General features: G+C 34.7%; 1 protein-coding gene across 3 annotated transcripts in view; it reads left to right on the forward strand.

Annotated features, from left to right (window-relative positions):
* The window catches only part of KCNH7 (potassium voltage-gated channel subfamily H member 7), a 605,555-nt gene that overhangs the window by 476,332 nt on the left and 103,817 nt on the right, over nucleotides 1–25,406 (forward strand). For all 3 annotated transcript variants that reach the window (XM_031960570.1, XM_031960571.1, XM_031960572.1), the window contains one exon: nucleotides 10,799–11,224. In XM_031960570.1, the coding sequence (XP_031816430.1) occupies nucleotides 10,799–11,224 (426 nt within the window). The remainder of the gene's footprint in view (nucleotides 1–10,798; nucleotides 11,225–25,406) is intronic.

The raw sequence follows: 25,406 nt of genomic DNA on the forward strand, positions 1-25,406 counted from the left end.
TAACTTTGATATATAAAATTATTACTATAATCAATGTTGATATTTCATTTGTCCATTTTCCATTTTCTTTGTCAATTACTCATTTAATTTATGATAGAATTGTTCCAACTGTTTATTATATCCTCATTATTATAATTTCTTCTTGATGTTTACTAGAGTTTTTCTTTATTCTGACAAGTTGATAGTCTAACTATATACAACAGACTGCTGTTTCAGAAATAATTTCAACATCAAAAACAAGTCCTTTCTTGCCATTAATAAAATCTATTTCATTTCTGCAATGCTGTTTGGTACTCATCATATTCAACATCTATCAATTCACTTCTTAAAGAGAGTGTTCATGATAGAAAAATAAGAGGTTTCTATGTAATCTTCAAGTTTTTGGTTTCTCTCATCCCTTCTTCCTGAATGATGCTTTTCCAATTGTTTTTTGCTATACCTGTCTTTCCTATATTTGCATTAAAGTCGAGGAATATCAAATTCTATATTGGTTTAATTTAAAAGTGCTACAGAGTTTTTTATGACTTTACCTGTACAACCACAGAAACTCAAACTGTAACTTAAACTACCATTATTTAATTATATTTTGTTAAATATTTATCATATATACTGGATTCTGTGTGTGTGTGTGTCTGTCTGTGTGTGTGTGTGTGTGTGTGTGTGTGTGTGTGTTGAGAATTTTAAGTGGCTTGCCCAAATTCACACACCTAGTGAGTGTTAAGTGGCTGAGGTCATATTTGAACTCGTGTATTCCTGACACCAGGGCCGATGCTATATCTATTGTACCATCTAGCTGCCCAATACTGGATTACAAGATGACCAACAATAATATTTCTTGTTCCCTTTAGGGGTTTGATAAAATCAATGTTACCATCTGCTTTAACACTCAGGTACTTCTGAGTCATCTTTCCATTTACTTATAACTTCCTTCTTTCTTCTAGTTTCATTTACAATGAAATTATCAAAACTGGTATGTTCTGCTCCTCTACCTCTACTCTTACAGCATTGATTCTCACTCTTCACCATCAGCTAAGGGGTCAAATCAAAAATGAACAGTCAGAGACAAAAGGAATGAAACTTTGACTACTTGTGCCTTTTGAAAGTACTCCCACTTCTAGTTCCATGGCCAACAAAAAACAGTTCTAAACATGTGATTAGCAAACTGTATCCAGTTACAAATGTCTACACAAGCCCATCTCTCCTAAGCATTTCTCTTGCACATCATCACAACTCTCTCAGAAGCATGTTCCCCATCATCTTTGACATGGGAGGATATAAAGAGAAGCTTTCTGCATTATATTCCAGTCCCTGCAATAATAAAACATAATACTGTGCCCACAATATAGTAAAAGGTGCCTTGGACTGGTTGTTGAGAGACCTGTATTCTTGTCCCAACTGCATGTTACTAGCTCCTATCCATTATAGTACAAAATCATCCCAAACTATTCCCCAATGGTGTTAACTGTGTCTAAACTCTGGAGCCATGTGTCAGCTTGACAATACACAAAGGAGATTCCTTGAAAAGTATATACACAGAATAGTCTTCTGACCTAGTAAGTCATATAGTAGGTTCTTAATAAATGTTGATTAATTGATTGATTGACTGCCTTTCCAGAAGTGTTGGAATACCAACCAAGCACACTGACATACATAGAAAAGAAGGGCAAATACATGGAAATGAGTGAATGAATGAAAAGCATTTATTAAGCACTAATTATGGGCAGCTTTATAGAGTGCCAGCCCTGGAATTAGGAAGATCTGAGTTCAAATCCAACCTTAGATATTGACTAGCTATGTGACCCTGAGAAAATCATTTAATCCTGTAAAAATGAGTTAGAGAAGGAAAAAGCAAGCCACTCCAGTATCTTTGCCCAAAAAAGCCCAAATGAGGGAACAGAGAGTTAGACATGAATGAAATGACTCAACAACAAAAAGAAAATGTACAAAGTACTTTGTTAAGTGCAAGCATCCCAAAAACTTCCTTCTACACCCAAGCAGTACACAGTAATGCAATGCAGCATTTTCTTAACCAATTAGGAGTCATATATACAGGAAAACCTTCCCAACCCACCTTGGATTGAAAACATAATGTTCATAAAAATATTGACTAACTGGAGAATAGTCAGAGGAAAACAATCAGAATGATGAAAGGGCTCAAAAATTTACAATGATGGAAGAACAGTAGAATGAATGAGGCATTTATTCTCTTCTTTGATGAGAAGATATGAGAAATGTTGTCAAATATTTGGAAAGCTGTCATATGGTAGAGGGATTAGACATATATAGTTTAACCTCTTCCCGCCATTGCAAAAAGCTAAGTGAAAGTTAATGAAGGCAGATTTTTCTTCCATCTAAGGAGTAACTTCCTAAAAACTGAGATCTATCAAAAGGGAATGCTCTATCATGATAGAAAATCCTTCTTCTCCTCACACCCCTGCCAATGCCTTCAAGCAAAGCTTGGTTGACTATTTGTGAGAGATTATTTATCAGTAGTATCTTTTTGGGTACCCCTTTGAACTAAATGACTTCTGCAGACTCTTCCCCCACAGAAATTGTGTGATTTTAGGTAAACAGAAATTCACAAGATTGATGATGCAGATACTTTACTGAATTTCATATCAAAATGTGTGGGTTTTCTTTTTGCTTGATATCGCCATATTATTAGCACTACTTTTATGACCTAATTAAGTTCATTGGGTGGGACTCACAAACGGATTTAAGCTAGGAAGGAGTGATTTTTCTGAAGGTAAATGGAGAGTTGGCAGAAAGAAGAGAGGAAAAGCCACAATAATTAGTACATGAATATGTATAAGAAAGAGATGATTCAAGGTTAACTAAGCTATGAACTGTGAAAAACAACTGAAAGGGAAATTGTGAAAATAAACTTGCATATACACAGTTTCACCTAGAAGAGGGAGGTACAGCCAAGTGATTTCCTGTGTCAACCACCAGGTGGCACCATGAGTCCAGGGCAGTATGCAAGTATTAGCTCTTCCTTGTGTACAAAATTTAGAAATAAGATGTTTTTTCATCCCAAAGTCTCAATTTTTAGAAAATCAGAGAATTATGAAGCAACTTGCAAATGTGCTGAATGTCTCAATTTCTGAAAATAAAGCTTAATATCTAAAATATTTTTACTCGGAATTTTTCTCTCCCACCCATCCTATGACTGACAGTAAAACCCAAGAACAACATGATACAAAGAACTGAGTGCTGGGTTTGCAGGCAATGGACCTGCACCACTCCTCTATTCCCTACCTCAGTGACAGCTTTAAACAAGTCATTCTACCCATATAGGCTATTTTCTCTTCTGTATTCAGTCAGCAAGCATATCAGCTTGTGTGCTATAATTGTGCTGTATGCTGAGATTCAAAAACAAAATATCAAGAAGGTCATATTCACATGGGGGAAACAACACACAAACAACTGTATCTGTACAATACATATACAGGTTAAATTGGAAATTTTTCAGAGTGAAGGCACTAGCATTAAAGTGAAAGTGGGATAAGAATGGAACAGATATGTAACACAGCAAATAGAGTCCTATCCCTGGAGTCAGGAAGGGTCATTTTCCTGAGTTCAAATCTGGTCTCAGGGCCTTCCCAGCTATGTGACCCTAGACAAATCACTTAACACTGTTTGCCTCAGTTTGTTCATCTGTAAAGTGAACTGGAGAAAGAAATGGCAAACTACTCAAGTATCTTTGCTAAGAAAACTCCAAAGAGGGTCACAAAGAGTAAAACATGAATGAATAACATTTGGGAGTAAGAATAGGAGTGGGGGAGGTAAAGCAGAAGAAATATGCCTTGCAAAAGATAGGATTATAGCTAAGATTAAAGCCAGTGAAGTTTGGAGGTGGACATGAGGAAAGATGACATTTAGGGTATGGCCAGTAAAAATGAATTGGAGTCAGGAAATGGAGTTTTTTGTAGAGGAACAGCAAGGACACTAGCATCACTGGATTACGAAGTATGTGGAGGAAAATAAAATGTGAGAAGTCTAGAAAGGTCAGAAAGTACCAGATTAAGAAGGGCTGAAAAAATGAGACAGAATTTTATATTTGATTCGGTAGGAAAATAGGGGAGGCAATGGAGTTTATCAAATATAGGCTAACAAATATAAGATATTCTGCTTGAGATGGCCAATTAAGTGATGAAATCTGAGATTCATCAGGGTTAGATAAAAAAGATATTTGAACCAAGAGAATATTATATACAGTAATAACAAGATTATGTGATGATTGACTGTGATTGACTTGGCTCTTCTCAACAATGTGTTGATTCAAGGCACTTGGGATGGAAAATGCTATCTGTATTGAATGAGAGAACTATGGAGATTGAATATAGATTGAAGCATATTACTTTCAGCTTTTGGTTTGGTTGTTTTTTTCTCGTGATTTTTTCCCCTTTTGATCTGATTTTTCTTGCACAACTTGACAAATATAGAAATGTTTACAAGAATTGCAACATTTAACCTATATCAGATAGCTTACTCTCTTGGGGTGAAGGAAGATAAGAAAGAGAGGGAGAAAAAAATTGAAATACAAAGTTTGTTGAATGTTGAAAATGAATGTTGAAAACTATCTGTACGTGTACTGAAAGTAATAATAATAAAGAGATCTGAAAACCAGGCATAAATGTACACATTCTTGTATTCAGAGATCCTGAACCTGATAATTCACTTGAGCTGGGGAGTTGTCAGTTTTAGTGGGCTGAAATCAATAGGATATCTGAATATAGGTGTCTATGCTTAGTCTGGCACAAATATGATGAATATCTCCTGAGTCCCATCAGACTACATATCAAAGGGCAAACTGGCCAGCAGGTCAAAACTACAGAACCAGAAAGTGAAACAGAGAAACCCAGGAGATAGATAGATAATGGATAGTTAAGTAGATAGATAGATAGATACATAGACAGATAGATAGATCTGAGAATCATCTGCATACAATGATAATGACAAACATATCATTGATAATTTAATGCATAAAATAATTGATAATGATAATTTAATTCATAAATGAGGTATTTTATATCTACAAACTTTCTAGTTATAATTTATTTATGGAAAAATAAAGTATAAAATAATTACATGTGTCAGGCTTTGAGGTGGCCAAAGGGATCCCTTTTTGCTCATCCTAGAATACAGCAAGGTATGTGATGATCTCTTAGAGTTAGTTAGACTTACCATTCCTGACATTGTTGCTTACACTACTTCAGACCAAGAAGTAAACAAAGGGAGCAGGTTGCAGTAAACAAGGACCAGACATAGTTAAATATAACTTTCAAGGATAAGACAGATAAGGACCCTCAGACAGGACTGTACAATCCTTTAATACTCAGTGGATACACCTCAGAATTCACTAGTCACTAAGTCTGGCAGAGGCAAAATTTGGATCAAGGTCTTCTCTAGGATTAGAGCTTTTTCCCCTATCCAGTATATTCTCTTATTGAGCAATTAGGTATTCAACAATAACTTTAACAGATGTTTTATGATGTCCAGTGCCAAGTGACATAAAGATACAAAGATTAAGTTATCTTTGTCCTCATTGAATTTATAATACAGTATCAGACTATAGCACATGTACAGAGTAGTACATTACAGTACAAGTGGGATAAAATGTATCTAAATCACAAGGTCATAGACTCAGAGATGATGGAGAACTTACATTGTTCCAACTTCTCATTTTACAGAATAGGAAATTCAGGCTAAGAAATGCTAAGTGACTTGTCATGGTTTCACAGGTGGTGTTAGAGTCAGGATTTAAAAATGGATCCGAGTCCAAAATCCAGTGTTCCACAGTCATGATGCCAATTAGTTCCACACACCCCCCCCCAAAAAAAAAGGACTTTAGGACCATGATCTCAAATGGAAGGTACTTGGCAGAGCATCTCATTTTATAGATTAAGAAACAAGACCCAGAAATGTTGATTGGTATACCCTAAATCACATATGTAGTAAGTGAAAAATCTGAATTTGATTGATTGATAAAAGCAAAACAAAACAGTTTCTGCCCTTACTAAGCTTACATTCTAAGAGGGAAAATAACATATACACAATTTAGTTCAATTCAACAGACTTTTATTATTATTCTGGGGACAGAAAACAGTATCACAAAACTTTGCATTGGGGACACAAAAAATTAAAAAGAAAAAAGAAAAAAAAGCATAGTTCCTACTCTTTAAGGAGTTTACATTCTGCTAGAGACATAGACATGGAAGAGAGGAGAAGCAGAGTGGGGATTCATCACCAAGCCCTTTAATCACTTAAAGAGCTTCTTTCTGGATACCTGTAATAAAGCTTAACATTGTTAAATTGTATAATTACTTTGCCTTTATTTAGCAACACAGTATTCGACAGAGCAAAGTATAATAAATGCCGTACTTAAAATTAAACTTCTTCCAAATGAAAATTTTTTTAAAAAACCATTTTAGAATAGGATAGACTTAATTTGTACATGTGGTGTTTGTTTGATTTTTTTTTCTTTTAACTCATTCTAAATAGCTGAATGATTAGCAATGAGAATATGTTTAAAATGACAATTTTACATCTCCTATTGTATTTAATCAAGTCATATAATGAAAACCTGAGGAGTTTAAATCTGTTCCTGATGCTATATAATCTATTTGATTTACTTTGCTATTGACTAATCTTTCTTATATACAAAAATACAACTAGCCCATTAGTTAAGTGCAAGCCCCAAGTAAAGAATAAATAACAAATGAGCTTTCTCTACCAACACCTCAGCATGGTGTTTAAGAACTGCCAAAAACACTGTATAATCTTTTGGATGGCTTAATCGTTCCCTATTGCACTTTTCAAAAGAGAAGAGTAGTTATTAATCCTGGTGTTCTCACAAAATTTTCACAGTAGACCTTCATTGAATAAATAGTGCTGTTTAGATTATTAAGTATTCAGGTTTTATGTAACATTTAACTGCCAGGTTAAACAAATAGCCATGTGTTGGAAAGAAAGAAAAATGTATTTGGTAAAGGAAGCCATATTTTGGACTATATTAAACTTTAAGATTTAATTACTAGTTTAGAAATAAAAAAGGGAGATAACAATATGGCCCTTGAATCTATGATCTTTCCTCTATTTGTACAGTATGGTTTGCTTTTCTCTTTACTCCTTAAGATAATTTTTTAAAATAAATCAACTTTTTTGCTTTAAAATATTTTATTCCACAATATGAAAAAAATAACTCACTACATACCAATGAAGCATTTTCTGTTGGTCAGTAATCCACAAACATGCTATTCATCTTTACCGCAGTGAATGTTGTACTATTTGACTTCTGGTCACTGTTTAAGATCAGTTTATTTCCTCAGACATTGCCTGAAAGTACTATCAATAGCTATGTTGGATTGGACCCCTCATTGTTAGAGCAGCAGAGTCACTACTTTATGCTTTTTGGCATTTCTCCTTTTATCTCTCCAGAACCTTATGAAATGTTACAATTTGTTCTGGTCAGCATGCACTTAATTATAAGTACAATTCTGCCTGTAGGACAGTGCTTTACATGTTGGCTCTTAATAAATTACTTGGATTGGATTGAATTAGATTGGAGAACAGAAAAACTAAAGCCACATATAATTTAATCTAAAAATTATTTGTATTTGACTGTGGAATATGGTTTCATATGTCTGATGCTCTGAAAATTCACAATGTTTCAATCCAGTTAATGATCTTATTTCATTCAAAGATTTCACTCTACAATACCCCCATTCTATTTTGGTCCTGGTTTTTTTTTAATATCTGTATGACCTTGGCAAATCACTTAACATTTCCAATCTTGTTTATTCATCTGTAAAATAAGGTGGTAAACTAAATGATCTCTGAAGTCTCTTCTAGCTTTTAATTTATGATCCTACTGCCTTATTTTTGTTTAATATTTCTGCTTCAAATCTGCCCTAGGATAACTTAAATATTTTCTAGCTAGGTAGTTTCTGTTCTCTTTCTCCTTGTGGTGGTTACTGTTTTGGACCAGTTCAGCTTCTCTGAAAAATGATGTCAGAGTCATTGTCTTTACTTCTCTCCATTTCTCATTTTTTAGAGTTGATAATTTGAATTTTAAAAGTTGGAATGGAACAACTATAACCACATACAGTCTTTTTGTCTTTAACATCTCTTTTTATTTAGTATATAACGTAAGATTTAATCAGTCAATAATCTTGCTACATATAAAATCCTGAAATTACTTCATGTGTAACCAATCATTTCTGATCCATTGACACTTTCCTGGTTTTTAATACTGTTCATTGTGCCATATCCAGCATATTTTTATTATTGACAATATGGGGAAGACATCTATGTAATCCAAAAGCTTTTGACCTCTTTGATTTCTTATTCTTAGTATATATTTCCTAACATAATTTCATAGTATTCTCCTATGCCTGCTTTCATCTTCAAGTCACTTATCATCATGCAATAAGCTGATTTAGTTTGAGCATCTTGTCAAGTTCTTTGAAAAACTTCCTTATTTAAAACCTCTGCACATAAGAGAAATCCAACAGGACAACAGAAGTAACACCTTTCCTTGGAGGAGACACATTTATATTCTTTGCATTTGCTCAACCTAATCAAGAGTAAATATCTTAAGAGTAGAGATATGAGGACATTACTGAAATTCTGACATTACAAGAATTGTTTAAGGGAGTCACAATCTATCTTACATTTGGTATTAATAATTTATGTTATTATATTAATAATTTTCTGCCATAACAAAAACCATTTTCCCCATGGAATTTACCTTCATGGAATTTACATCTTAATAGAGAAAAAAACATTTGCAATCATCATACTATACAAGCTATCAGAGTGGAGTGACATGATAGATGTAAGAAGGGGAGAGATCAGTTATAGCTGAAGAAATCAAAAAAGCTTGCATGAATGAAGTGGTAGGAGAGGTAGCCCTGAAGAACTAAAAGGATTTCAACAGGTAGGAGGTTCTGTTCCTGTTATGGGGGACAGAAAGCACAAAAGTATGTTGGTGTGAAAGGGCAAGACAAGGGAATGGCAAGGAGACCATTCCAGCTGACTATTTGAAGGGAATGGAAGTGAAAGGAGTGAGGATGGGGAATCACATTCTCAGAAAATCTAATAATTGCATGCAACTCTTTTAACTCAGTGCCACAAAAGTTATTCTGCTATTATCATTGCATAAATGGTAGGAGATTACAAAAGATTGTAGATCATATTAGATATTTATTTCTTTCGTGGATTGCCAAAAAATTCATCACTCATTAGTCAACCTTCTGAAGAGAAGCCTATGAGACCTTAGCTAGTCTAGTTCATAAAAAGCAGTCTGTCATTGGGATTTGCTCAGCGTAGCAGAGCCTGCCAGTGTTCCACTGGCATTGTCCTAAGTAAGTCACTTAACCTGCATACCAAGATGAGCTGTCAGAGTAAAACTGGTGGATGTGTATCTCTTCAGTCTAGATATATCAGGGATCCTCAAACTTTTTAAATAGGGGGCCAGTTCACTGTCCCTCAGACTGTTGGAGGGCCGGACTATAGTAAAAACAAAAACTTTGTTTTGTGGGCCTTTAAATAAAGAAATTTCATAGCCGTGAGTGAGGGGAATAAACGTCCTCAGCTGCTGCATCTGGCCCACGGCGTAGTTTGAGGACCCTTGTATCATAGATTAAATGGATACTGAGTTTAGAATATAACTTTCAACATCCTTCTCTATTAAATAAATAGATGAAACCAGTTCCCACTATGAAATTTTACTTTTCATGTAACTCTTCTGTGTTATTATATGTGGATGGAGGAAGAAGAGAATGGGAAGACTCTGGTTACCCAAAGGGTTTGGTCAAATACATTTGCTTCACTGAGTTTTAATTATAAGAGATAACTAAAATTTGTGACCCTGGATCCCAACATGCTTTTCTAATATGTTTCTTGGTCTATTATAGGCTCTCCTTTCTTACTCATGAATCAGATTCAATTTCTGTCTGTAAAAATTGAATATGTTTACCTAACAGAATTGCAATTAGCCCCAACAGTTCCTTCTCATCTGAATGATAACATTTGTTATTTATGTTTTGCCATAGAAAGAGCATTTGAGAAAAGTTGCCTTTTATTCTCTCATGAAATATTACTACTACTACTTTGGATCAAATCTTTTGGGTTTTTATTAAGTTAGTCTCAAAAATGTGTGGGTTTTCCATATGTATTTCAAAGTGATATGCAAAGCTGAATTTAATTCATTAGAAAGTATGTATATTTAAGAAATATGAGCGTCTGCTGCCTTTTCCATTTACTACCTGTGTGACTTGGGGAGAGAGGGATTGGAATCTGAACCTTCCTGTTCTTCATGTTTCTCATCTGTAAAGTGGGAGGATTCAATTAAATGACTTCTAAGAACAGTGACACATTGGTAAATGTTTAACAGTAGGCTCTCTCAATTGTACTCACAACAAACTTTTAAGTTTAAACTGCATTATTAATACATTTTTCCTCATTTTCTTAAGTGATAAGAATTCTTCCAATTCTAAATATATGATGTTATTGAGAAATAGTTTGACGTAGTGGATAGAGGGGAGGTCTTGGAGTTAAGAAGATTTAAAAGTTAAAATCTTCTCTGGACATAGATTATTTGTATACTTATAGACAAGTCTTCTTCTCTTTTCAGTACCTAGAACAACTCTAAGACTAGAGCTGAATAGGTAGTCTGCCCATTGAAATATCAATAACAACAAAAATTTATTATTAATCATTTAACACATGATTTTTACACTCAGCCTAAACAATAACAATTTGCAGATTATGTTTCTTTCTTTTCTGTCCACAGGTTCTATCCTTAGGAGCTGATGTCTTGCCAGAATATAAACTACAGACACCTCGGATCAACAAGTTTACTATATTGCACTACAGCCCTTTCAAAGCTGTCTGGGACTGGCTTATCCTATTGCTGGTCATATACACGGCTATATTCACCCCTTACTCTGCAGCCTTTCTCCTGAATGACAGAGAAGAGCAGAAAAGAAGAGAGTGTGGTTACTCTTGCAGCCCCCTCAATGTTGTAGACTTGATTGTGGATATTATGTTTATCATAGATATCTTAATAAACTTTCGAACAACCTATGTAAACCAGAATGAAGAAGTGGTAAGTGATCCAGCCAAAATTGCAATTCACTACTTTAAAGGCTGGTTCCTGATTGATATGGTTGCAGCAATACCTTTTGACTTGCTGATTTTTGGATCTGGCTCTGATGAGGTAAGAAGCACTTTAAAAATCTTACTTTCTATTTAGAAATAGTACTATTAGAATAATAGCCTACTTTTTAAAAAGGGGGAGGTAGAACTTTTTTAAACTAATTTTATTTAAATGAAGTTTCTATTTCACTTGTAAAATGTAAAATGAAACTATTTTTTATCAACTAGGGCAAAAAAATAAGCATAATTTTGATTTGTTTAGAAGACATGGCTTTTTAAATCTATAGTAAGAAAATTTTCTTTCTTTTCTGTCTAAGCAATTTAACTTCCAATTCCACATCAACATATTTGAAAGCAAAAAATGAAGCGGTCATCTTTGTTCCTTTCTGTCATGAAGGGCTTGGTTGAGGCAAGGGAACTTGAGGGAAGAAAGAGGGGGAAGAAAGAAGACCAGAACTAAACCCCTCTGAAATTTCTCCTTGTGTGACATCCTTTCTTTTGAACAATATGGAGGCTGATGGGAAACACCCTGTGTAGCCCCCATCCTTTCTTCTCCAACTCAGCCAAGAGCCCTGCTGTGCATAGAAATATTGACAGAGAATAGGTGAGCCCCAGGCAGCTCTGAAAGAATGCTGCTTTTTGTTGCTGCCTCTGTCAATATAGGAAGCTAATGTCCTGAGATCTGGTAATATTCCCATTTCTAAAATGAGTTAATGCCCTGAAAAGTGGGAATTTTTAAGCTAATTTATCTATCATCACAATACTGTTTGGGCTAATTATCACTGTTCTAGAAGGTGCTGATGGAGACAAAGACTGAAGGCCTCCTTAGAGATAAAAGTTACTAGACTGGAAAAAAAAAAGTCCTGACCTTTTCCCATTCATGGTTCTCTAGTTATAATGGTCCAAGGGAAAAGAAATGAGTCTCTAGAGAGGAAAAAGCTGTCTTCACCAAGTCTCATCAATTTAGCAGGCTTAATAGTAAATCCAAATGGTGACTCTGTAAAAAATATCATTTACATGAAATTATTGAGTGGGCTGATGAAAAATACTTCCTGGTTATACTGAATTTAGAGAACTCCAAGCTGGAATCCAAGCCAAGACAACCTGGATTCAGATCCTGCTTCTGACATGTCATAGCTGTGTGATTGTGAGCAAGTCATTGAATCTCAGTGCTAGAGATAACTCTATAAATTATATAAATTGTTGATTTACCTAAATGCAGAGAATTCTCTATACTTATGAGATCACCAATCTGGAACAACAAAAGTAGAGGTTGAATTACAAGAAATTCACAGTGCCCTTAGACCTCCTCAGGCCATACCATTTATGTTGCCAAAAATTACTCTGCTGAGCTAATGAACTCTCACTAATTAAGATTAGGGGAGAAGAGAGGAAGTAAAGTAAGAGAAGTAATAGCTTGAAAAGTTATAACCCTTTTCACTTGGTTTGCATCTGAAACTGGTTGAGTGCAAAATACCCAAGCCTTACTCTAGGTTCTAACTATAAAAACAATGTAATTGCATCTGTTAAAAGCTTTGCATTATAGACATTACACATAAAAAGAAGTTTTTTATTAAAAAATTGTATAAAGCCTCTCTAACTCAGATTTATAATAATTTAAACTGGGAGGGTTTTTTAGCACTACTTATTGAATAAATATATTGAAGCTTGGCAAACAATTGAACAAGGTAAAGGAGATTACACTAGGGATGTTTATTTAAGAAAATAAATGACTGTTAACTTTCATTCAAATGGTATCATGGTATCCTAAGCATTTCTTTATGGATTTATACAAACAATGGTCATAAAGAAGCCAAGATAACTTTATCTAAATCAGGTATTGCCAGAAAAAGCTCATATTCTTGTTGACAGATTTACTAGAGCTCTAAATCTGTGTAGTTGAAAGGCTAATGTTTACCTAAATTTGAGAAAAGCATTTGAAAAAAAACTAATTGCTGTTATTTTTCTAAATGAGATACTGAGATGTAGGCTAGGTGGCAAGTTGAGTGATCTAAATGAACAAAAAGCTACTGTTTTTCATTCATGTCTGACACTCTGTGACCTTATTTGGGGTTTTCTTGACAAAAACCCGGAGTGGTTTGCCTTTTCCTTTTTCAGCTCATTTTATAGAAGAAACTGAGGCAAATAGACTTTCCAGGTTCACACAGTTAGTAAATGTGTGAGACCAAATTTAAACTCATGAAGATGAGACTTCCTGATTGACACACACCATATCCAAAAACAATGCAGCACAGTTCTAAGTTCCAGAAACATTGAAGGAAGGGGGAGAATATAGAAAGGAGGAAGGGAGGAGAAAATGCACCTGGTAATGACTATTGAAAGAAATGGCTTAATAGGAGAATGGGTAGCAAAGTGAAAAGAAGCAAGACTGAAGCTTATATTGAAATAGAAGTTGAAAACAGGTAGTTATCAATCTAGACAACCAGGCTAGAATAGAAGTTACTCTAAGTTGGAAAGAATGACCATGCCATAAAGAAAATGGCTAGAGTCTAGACTGATTCATGAGATGAATAGTCATTAATGGCTAAGTGCTGTGTTCATCCTAAATGTATAAATGGCATACTTAAATTTGCAAGAGACATAGCAATGGAAAGATAATTAACAGTGAATGATAGTCAGAATTAAAAGAGATCTTAGCAGGCTAAAAGATTAGGCCACATTTAAAATGATGAAATTTAATGGAAACAGATATAAAGTCTTTACTATCAGATAGGAAGGATGTGGCTAGGCAGTAAGCTATCTGAAAATAATCTGAAAGGTTAATGCAAGTTCATTATGAGGAGTCTAAAGTATAAAACATCAGTCAAAATACCTATGATCTTAGAACATCCTGAGAGAAGTATGGTGTCCAAGAAGAAAAGATCTGTTCTAGTCAGGTCAGACTACATCAGAACTATCATGTTTAGTTCTTGGTACCATATTAGCAAGTGATTAATACAATAAAGGGCATTAAAGTCATGGGATAAAGATTGAGCAATAAGACTGTAGTGGTTGGTAGGGGCTTGAGAAATCAGAGATTTGAAGGGCTGTCATATGGATTAAACAAGAAACTTTTTCTGTTTGGCTCCAGATGGTAAAACTGGAAACCATAAACAGAAGTTGAAAATTGGGAAAAACAGACTTAATGAAAGTAATAGCTTTCATAACAATTAGTGCTAAGAATGGAAAACTAAAAGGGCAGCTAGATGACACAGTGGATAGAGCATGGATCCTAGAATCAAGAAGACTATTCTTTGTGGATTCAAATCTGACCTCAGACACTTATTAGTTGTGTGACCCTGGGCAAATCATTTAACCCTATTTGCCTCAATTTCCTCATCTGTGAAATGAGTGGAGAAAGAAATAGCAAACCACTCCATTCTCTTTGCCAAGAAAACCTCAACTGGGTTCACAAAGAGTCAGGCATGACTGAAATGCCAAGAAAAATGGGATGGGTTGTCTCAAAAGGAGTGGATTTATTCTCATTAGGAAACAAAGGCTAAATGAGAAGTTAGTGAATATATTGTATACTGCAAAACAAATGTACATCATTCTAATTTATTCACTAAAACAGAACTTCTAGTAAATCCCTAGTCCATCTGATTCTCTGTCACAATAGGTCTTTAAAATTTTAACAATACTTATAATTCAGACTTTCACTGTCTCAAACCAGTTTTCTGACACATGTCTAGCCATCTAAAGTTTCCTTAGCAAAGTTTTTTTTTAAAAAAATTCACTCCTGGTCACCCAAGATGAAAGCTTTCTGGTAAACAAAGATATAAAATCTATTTATATTGTTGGCATAAGGGAAACTTAACTATAGTGAAATATCTGTGACCTGAAAGATGTTCCAAAATCTCTCTCCCTGTTGAAGTATCCATGTCCAATAACCTCACTTTAAAATGCAAACATATTTCTTATGAGAAATAACATATTTTAGCTTATTAATATTTTAACATTTCATTAAATGATATTTAAAATTAGAATTCTGAAGAATGAAAATAGAAAAAAATTGATGAGATTACCAATTTTAAAAGCAGGGGGCTTTGGGAGGGCAGATAGAAGTTGTTCAGTTGTTTTTTCAGTCCTATCTGACTTTTCATTACCTAAATTAGGATTTTCTTGAAAAAAATACTGGAATGGTTTACCATTTCCTTTTTCAGTTCATTTTACCAATGAGGAAATTAAGGCAAACAGGGTTAAGTGACTTGCCCAAGATCATGCAGCTAGATCTCATAGTCTAAGACCATATTTCAACTCTGAAATATGAATCTTCCTGATTCCAGGCCCAGTGTACCACTTACCTGCCTTAGGCAGACCTTAATGAATCACAACTATATGTGACCCTCAAAAGTTCAGTATAGGTCATTAATAAAACAAAACATTAATAAAACATTAATAAAACAATAAAAAACATTAATAAAACAACAATAAAACAATAATAAAACAATAGCAAAACAAATCTCTCAAGCACCTACTATGTGCAGAACATTGTTCTTAGGGATACAAAAAGAAGAAAGAGATAGTCCTTGCCCTCAAGGAGCTTATGATATAATGGGGGAGACAACATACAAACAAATATACACAAAGCAAGCCATATATGGAAAAAATAGAAAATAAAATTTGTAATGGGCTGAGGCTTGAGTTGATGCACTGAGGTCCCAAGCACGTGAGGCTAAATAGTAATTGGACTATATTAATATACATGCTTGGATAAAGAATGGCCCCCTCCCACTCTCTGTGCAAGTCCTGATGTGTTGTATAGGAAATGACGATTTTGGTGGATGGAGGCAGAGAGAGACGAGAAGAGAGTCTGGGAGAGATTGCGGGCTGGGTTCGATTCTGGTGGCTGCTGGTCTAGCTAGCTTCTTGACTCAGCTGCTGACATTGCTATTGCCGATTCTCTTCTACCTCTGATCTTTCTTCATCTCTGCTAAGAATAAAGATTGACGATTTTCCCCTAACCTGAATTCCTGACTCTGGCTGATTTTAAAATACGCGGTCATCACAAAAATTAATAATGGGAAATCATTAGCATTGAGAAAGGTTAGGAAAGGCTTCTAGTAAATGGAATTTTAGCTAGGTTTTGAAGTCACGGAAGTCAATAGGTAGAGATGAAGAGAAAAAATATTCCTGGAATAGGCAATAGGAAGAGAAAATGCCTGGAGCCAAGAGATAAACTATCTTGTTCATAGAAGAGTCAGGAGTCCAGTGTAGTTCAAAGAGTATATGTAAGAGAGAACTCTTACATATACTCTTTGAACTACACTGGAAATATAGGAGAGGGTTAGATTTTGAAGGGCTTTGAAATTAAAACTGAGCATTTTGTATTTGTTCTTGGCCGCAATAGGGAGCCACTGGAATTTATTGACGGAGAGGGAGAGAAGATATGTTCATACCTGCCTTTTAGGAAAATTACTTGAATGTCTGAATGGAGGATGAATTGATAGAGAAGAAATTTGAGGCAGATAAACTCACCAGGAAAATATTTCAATAATCCAAGACTATTCAATAATCTAGTGATGACAAGAAAAGAGAGCATGAGCACATCAGAAAAGAGCACATGTTCTAGAGATATTGCAAAGGCGAAATCTACAAACCCTGGCAGCATCTTGGATATAAGGGGGCTGAGAAACTGAGGGGTCCAGGAATATTCTTAGTCTGTGAACTAGAGGACTGGGAAAATGGTATCGTCCTTTACAGTAGTAGGGAAGTAGTGGAGGGTGAAGTGATTAGAGGGGAAGATGCACTTTAGACATATTGTTTATATCTACTGCACATCCAGTTTGAGATATCTGAAACAGTATGAAAATGAGATTGGAGATCAGCAGAAAAATAGGATCAGGATAGGAAGACATGATAATCCTCAGCACAGAGATGGTAATTAAAGCAATGGAGCTAATGAGATCTCCATCATACAGGGATGGATAAAGAATGAGAATTCATGAAAAAGACTGAGACATTGAACAAAAATAATAAATTCTTATATAGTACTTTGCCTTAAAGTATTTTATCTATATAATCTCATTTGATTCTTACAACAAAACTGTGATTTAGGGACTATTATTATGCCCATTTTACAGATTAAAAAAAAAAACTGACAGTGTAAGTGGCTTGCCTAAAGTCCCACATTTACTGTCTGAGGTAGGATTAGAACATAGGTCTTCGTATGTTCCTATGCAGTACTCTGTCCACTATGTCACCTAACTATTTTGCTTTGTTTTGTTTTATTTTTTAATAGAAGGAGGGGTACCAAAGATGAATTTTATCTTTATCATAATTTCACCTAAGGCCAGCCAACTGATGAGATAATATAGAGACCAGCAGTGGTAAATAGAAATAGTTCAGGACAGCAATTGATTGAAAAAAATTATATAAAAATAACATGACAGAGATCCAGTTCGCAATATGGAACAACCATGATAAAATATCTATCACACATAAAAAGGAGTGCTATTTGTTAGGTGAATTAATACACAGGAGTTAGCCAAAAGAGAGACTTTAACAATTAATAAGGGGAAAGACAAGTTCCCTAATCGAACTCACAATTAAACAGAAGAAAGATGCCATTAAAAAGAATATATCAGGAAGTGGGAATATGCCATTAATCTAGAAGGCTAAATCCATAGAGAAATTTAGCAGACTAAACCCACAAGGGAAGGGGATTACACCATAAACTGGCAAACTAATGCTAAAAGGGATTTAGTACACTGAAAGAGATAACTATAACAAGGAGAAAGACACAATGATGCAACATGAAGGAGAAGGAGAGGTGAAAAAAAGACACCATAGGTAGGACACCATGATGAGCTAACTCTAAAAGGGATTGAGCAAGATCCCTTCTTGCAAATCTACACCATGAATGGATTCTTTATAGGAGAAAATAACCTGGGGGGAAGGATTGACATCATAATTTGGCTTTCTGATTGGATAAGTAAAAGTGGGGTTTCTAGAGACTCTCACCTGAGATGGAACTGTAATGGAAAGTCCACTTGGACAAAAGCCCTCCTTAAGAATAAAAGGCTCCCTTAAATCTGAGATGATACCATTAGTGTCCTTCCTGCTTGCCCGAGGGAGTATATAATCCTATCATGTTTCAGGTTTTCTCTGCTAATATCCACCTAGCTACCTCATTACAACCACAGAGACAATAATGACACCTATTGTGAGCAAACTTTATATCATACTTTTTCCATATATAATTTTACATGATTTGCTTCATAATATAGGTATAGGATGCCCTAGGATTATTGGTGTCATAAGCAATAAGAAAAATGAATGATTGTTATTTTAATAACCAATTATTAAATTAGAATAGAGATGTTTTTTTCCCTTCATTTCCTCATGTAGGAACCAATCCTTCTAAGTCATTCAGTCAATCTTTGAAGGACAGGCTGATAGATGAGATTGGCCTAATTCTCTGGGACTCTTCTCCTCAATCTTGGGCAGATCCTACCCAATTGTGCGACCTTATTTCGGTATAAAATATAAACAGACTCTAAGTTAGGGGCATTCCAGCCCCAAAACACTAGGACCATATTATTGTAGCCCTCTAGTAGAGTGCAGGGGGACCCAGTTTATGAAGGGAAAAGCCAATTATTGTGGTCTGGATACAGATGGATTCCTCTGTCCAGATGCTGAAGGCAACTAAGTCTCATGATCAAATCAGATTTTCAGAAGGAAGAAATGAAGACTTTTAGCTAACCTCCTCATATGAAAGTTCACCTCATTAATTGTTCACCAGTCAGGTTGATTTTTACTTGTCAGAGGCATATATAAAGGTATGTAAGCATTCAGGAAGCTCTAAGGTGGATTTTTTGGTTATCTAGAGAGACTATTCATCATCAATTGATTATTTCCTAGCCTAATTAATACAATAAGCATTAATTACCCAAAAAACTATGTTTCGTGAGCCTTACAAAAGTCATTACAATAATTTCATTAAGCTATACCAATTTTGGTAGCTCTCTGGCCCCTAGACTCCCACTACAACTTGACAGAGCTTTAAACTAGTCCTAAAAACTATTAATGTAATTACAATCCTCAATAGTCCTAAACAAGTAAAAATAAATGCTTCCAGTGGAAAGATATTATGTGCTCAAATGGGCTAATCAGGGAAGCTTGATCACATGAAAGAATAGCTCTTTGATATTTGGGTCTAGAATAAAATTACTAAATCACAGAATCATCAAGTCAGAAGGGATTTGGAGAGATTAGCTCATCTACTTTTATGATTCTCAGCAGGATTTGACTTAACCTATTCCAAGTATTTAACTTTTCTGTTTCTAAAGATTTCTGAAAAGTTTCTGTATTCTGCCTGCTTTTTTTTCTATCTATAGAACCTTATATTCTTTTTTCATAATTTATGCCTATTTCATCTTGCTAGAAACTTAAAGTCAAAAATCTAACTGGCCATCACCCAGATACATAATATCGCCTTATGTCTATCAATAATAGTTACTAATATATATAAAACAGTAATTGGGTTACCTCTAAGTCTTATAAGCATTGAGAACCATATGAACTAAAGAAAGTTATATGGAGACTTAAAGAAGACTTTGAGAGATCTTAAAATAACTAAAGCAATGGTTAGCTGACCATTTGTCTGGAAAATTGTAGAAGGCATTCTTTTTTCAGGTATGGACTGCACTATTCTGAACCATCTCCAGTTTTTAAAATTCCTTCTTAAAGAGTCATCCTCAGGACTGACTAATTATAATGCTGATATTATTTCATGTTTAGAAACATAAGTAAGGCTCGAACTAGAAAAGACTTCAAGAGATCATCTAATCCAGGCTCTTGAATTCAAACAGGTCAGCTATTATTATTATTATTCCTGTGTTGCACATGGGAAAACAAAGAATTAGAGAGATTACTTTACATGACATGATGATACATACTATTTTGAAATGTTTCTCTGAGTTTTACTCTATAACCCATGTCCACTTTCAACATTCATAGTCACCAGTCTTCTTTATAATCTAAATCCTTCATGCTGCACTTAAATTGTATTTATTTATTTTAGATTTTCAGTGACAATCCAAATCAATTTAATATTTTTCACATTTATATCTTGATATATAAGGTTTATAACATGAATCTCATCATGATGCTTTAAAATAGATAGTACTTTTTCAATTCTGAATGCTGTTTTTATATTTGGTTATCATTGTGGATTTAATTCAGTCATATCTGCCTCTTCATGATCCCATTTGGGGTTTTCTTAGCAAAGATACTAAAGTGTTTTGCCATTTCCTTCTCCAGCTCATTTTACAAATTAAGAAATTAAGGGGCAGCTGGGTGGCGCAATGGATAGAGCACCAGCTCAGGAGGACCTGAATTCAAATCTGGGCTCATTCACTTAACACTTCCTAGCTGTGTGACCTTGAGAAAGTCACTTAACCCCAATTGTCTCAGCCAAAAAAAAAAAAAATTAGGAAATTGAGGGAAAAGGGATTAAGTGACTTATCTAGGGTCACAAAGTTAGTGCCTGAGACCAGATTTGAACTTGGGTCTTCCTGCTTCAAGTTCAGTTTTCTATCCATTGTACCACCAAGTCATCTATTTTTCCATTTACCATGAAACATTTTAATGCTAAATTCTTTTTCAAAAATTATAGTCTTATTAAGTGTCCTCTTTCCATTAGGCAGATAACAAATTCTCTATTACTTTGTTTTATGAGTTGCAATAGTCAAAACATATTTCACTATTTATAACCAAATTCTTGTGGGAAGCCTCTTAGCAATTAGCTAGGCTAGTCCTTGCATGAGAGTCTGTCACCAGATCCATTTGCTCAGAACTCTGAGCCTTGCCAGAACTTTAACTCAAATTGCCCAGCCTCACCTTTGAGAAGTCAAAGTCACCTCTACATAATAAGGCACCGAAGTGGATTTTAGATGGATTTATTATGAGCAAATCTTACTACTAAAGAGTGGGCAGCTTGGTAGCACAATGGAATCATGGTCTGGAATCATGAAAATGCATCTTTCTAAGTTCAAATTTGGTCTCAAACACTTACTAGCTGTGTGACCCTGGGCAAGTCACTTAACTGTGCCTCCATTTCTTCATCTGTAAAATAAGCTGGTGAAGGAAATGGCAAACCACTCCAGTATCTTTGCCATGAAAACTCCAAATGGGTTTTGAAGAGTGAGACACAACTGAAAATGACTGCATGACAATAAAACTGCAAAAGAACCAAAATTTCAGTTAGGCCGAAGATCAGTGGAAAGATATACAATGGTATAAGTAAATTACAATAAATTACTAATGGAAACTTATATATAAGAAGTAATTTGAAATACATCACCAGAACAAGGAAGAACAGAAAAGGAAGCAAATTAGTCATGTGCTAATTACAAAAGATAACAGAAAAATAACCTGAATGTTGCATTGACTTCTGCATAATTATTAAACAGCCAGAGGAAGACTCTAGCATTCATTCCTCTGTAGAGCCACCTACTTAGAAAGACTTAAATAAAAACCATATAAAATGACAATCTGTCAATGATCTACATACATTAGGTAGGCTGTGTTCAGAGAAAACTAATACCTCTGGGGTGAGGGCTACTTTCCATCTTTAATGTCTATTTGGTCCACCTCTCACCTATGGCTTCAAGAAACTGTAGCATGCACAGCAGCCACATCCTGGTAAACCATTTCGGCAGACAAGCTACACCAGGTTGAGGGTAACCCAGGGGTCTGAAAACCTATGGTGAATTAGGAGGATGTCTACCCAAAGCATATAAAGACTTCCCCTGGTGAAATGGGTGGATGAGAACAATTTTTTCTAACAGCCATGAAGGCAGGTGAAGGCAGTTGTGAAGGGCTTAGAGCTTGGTTAGTCATGGAAGACATACCAAGATCATCCACTGCATCTCAAGTCATCAATAGTCATTTTGACTCTATCCTGCCACTAGACAGTGTTGGCTCTGCAAGAGAGTGAGACCGATGACTTCATGCAATTCTGGCTCACTTAAATCCAATTTATGCAAGAATCAAAAGACATTACTATACCATTTTATATATATTAAAGGAAGAGGGGGAGCCTGTATCAGTGAGATCACAGATCCATCAAAACACAACTTCTGTTACTGCTATTACTCCTCTTCCCCCTCCTCCTCCTTTTCCTCTTCCTTTCCTATTCCTAGTTTTCCTTCTTATTGAATTTTATACACATACATACACTAACACACACACACATATACATATGTATATATGCAGGTATGTGTATCTGTGTGTATGTGCATGTGTGTGTGTGACTGCGTGTGTGTGTGTGTGTGTACAAATTATTATTCCCCTGATGGAATGTAAGATCCTTCTTGGAAAAAAATTCTTTCTTCTTTCTTTTTTATATTCCTAGCACCTAATATAGTGCCTGGGACATAGTAGGTATTTAATAAATTCTTGTCAATTGGTAATTTCATAGACACTCATTTTGCTTTCTTCTATTTTATATGATACAGGTCTCTAATTACACATTTGTTCCAGAAAAATGTTGAGGATCAATAACATACCATAGGCTAAATATTTAATCAGGGCCAAAATCCAAGAGTTGACTTTTCCCCTTCCTCCATTCCTCCTTCTCCTCCTCTTTCTCCTTTTTATTCTCTTCTTCTTTCTCCTCCTCCTCCTTCTCCTATCACTACTATTACCACTATTTTTCTACTTCTACTTTTACTACCACAATCTAAACATTTTCAATCAAGCTTCACTTTATAAAAGAAAGATACTGTGGCATCAATTAAATATTTAATCCATATTGTATTACTGATCCCCAATATTTTCTAACATATGCAGTTAGAGACAAGTATTGTATAAAATAGAAAAAAATAAATTAGTGTTCATAAAAATTACTAATCAACAAAATTTTATTAAACACCTACTATGTCCCAGGTTCTATACAAGTGGCTAGGAATATAAAAAAAGAAAGAAGAAAGAATTTCTGCCAGGAAGGACCCTACATTCTATTAGTGGAATAACAATATGTGTGTGTGTGTGTACACACTCATACAAACATAGATATGCATACATGCATATATACTTGCATATGTATGTGTGTGTGCATGCAGTAAATTCAAGATACTTTTGAGAGATGAGATATCAGCAAATAGAGAAATCAAGAAAATTTCATGTTAGGAGATTGAATTGAACTTTAGGGAAACTAGGAGGTATAAAAAGTAAAGTTAAGGGTGAAATCCCAGATACAGGGGATACCATGTATAAAGGCATGGAAATGGGTAGAAAATAATAATTTCTTGTTGTTAAATTGTTTTCAGACCTCTTTGACTCTTCATGACCCCATTTGGACTTTTACTTATCAAAGATACTGGAGTTTGCCATTTCCTTTTCCAGTTCAATTTACAGATGAGGAAATTGAGGCAAACAAGATTAAGTGACTTGTTCAAGGTTATAGAGTTAATAAGTATCTGAGGCTAAATTTGAATTCACATCCAGGTCTGATATTCTATCCACTGTGCCACTTAGCTGAGAGATAGTAGAGAGATAGATAGATGATAAATAGATAGATAAATAAAGATGATGATGATGATAATGATTAGATCTTTTCTGCAGCCCAAAGAATTTTGAGAAAGGCAATTCTAGTTTAATTTCCTTTGCAATTCATTTTAGATCTTCTGTATCCCCTCTCAGTTATAGATTTGTATTTAACCATTGCAAATGCTTTCCCTATATGTAAATGTACAAATTCCTTAAAGACTTACTTGCAATTCAAAATACTGTTCAAATCATTCAGTGGAAAATGAGAACATCTACACTCAATTTCAACTCAGTTAAGAAAATGGTCCTTTTAAGCACCATAGAATTCTGAATTAGCTCATAGGAAAATTTCTATTTAATGGTAATCAGCATGAAATGATATTTTGTTAAATTCCAATTGAAAATTTATGTTTTCCTTGTCCAGATTGCCCTCAATTTTAGTCTATTTCAAGCAAGTTTTATAATTTGAATTCAGCTCATGAAATGAAAAATATTTGAATTTTTAATCACATTATTTTATAAGTATAATTGCTATTTTAACAATGAACATAATGGAAGTAGCATTTTTTAATAAAGCTAGCATTTAGAAATTTGAATAAAGCTGTTTGAATTCTTTAAAATTTGTCATTTCATTTTCAGCTTGAAGAACTTCATACCACTTAGTAGAAACTCTTAAGATATGCTGGAGAAAATGAATATTGACATTAAGTAGATTTGACTAGGCATTAATATTTCCCTAATGGTGAATAACTAGTCAGACAAACGCATGAACAAATTTTCCATTTTTCTAATTATTGCACCCCCAGTAACCATATTACCCATGACAACTTGTTTCAACAGCACTGACACATGGTAGCAATACAAACGCCAAAAATAACTATCATTTGTAGAGTACCTTAAATTTGGTAATGCATTGTATATACATAATCTCTTTTGAAACTCACCAACCCTGTAAACTATGTTACAGATATGTTTGTCACCATTTTACAAAAAAGGAAATTGAGAGTCAAAGGTGTCAGTTTAGTGTCAGTTTACTTGTCATTAATAATCTGCTAGAACTCATTTTTTTCTCTCTTTCTCTTTTTTTTAATTATTATAGCTTTTTATTTACAAGCTATATGCATGGGTAATTTTACAGCATTGACAATTGATAAACCTTTTGTTCCAATTTTTCCCCTCCTTCCCCCCACCGCCTACCCCAGTTGGCAGGTTAACCAATACATGTTAAATATGTTAAAGTATAAATTAAATACAATATTAGTGTACATGTCCAAACAGTTATATTGCTGTAGAACTCATTTTTTAAAGGAGAGCATTCTTTTACATTATTTTATTCTCCCCATCCCAGCGTTTCTAAACTGCTAGCTGTCATAATACAAACCCCATTCTCTTCTCTTCTCTTCTCTTCCTACATACTTACTCTCATTCTCTTCAACCTAATTCTCTCAATGTCCCACTCCAGATCTACTTACCCCTTCCACTCTATTTTGTAAGATGTCTACTCTGTGGTTAAGAATGTTTGTTTTCATCTTAAAACTTTCCATTTCTTATTCCCTCAGTCCTCTTGAACTCACTAAGGGCCAATGCCATATTGATGAGACAGTTTCCAGAACAACATTGTTTCACTGTCATTTCTTACTTCCCTTCCCCACACACACTGGTCCCCATTACTGTATTCAGATTCTTCCTCCATTATCATCACTCAAGAACCTCCCCTTTCCAGATTCATTAAGTTCATATTAAATTAC

Source organism: Sarcophilus harrisii, chromosome 3 (genome assembly GCF_902635505.1).
Source record: "Sarcophilus harrisii chromosome 3, mSarHar1.11, whole genome shotgun sequence".
Classification (NCBI taxonomy): domain Eukaryota; kingdom Metazoa; phylum Chordata; class Mammalia; order Dasyuromorphia; family Dasyuridae; genus Sarcophilus; species Sarcophilus harrisii.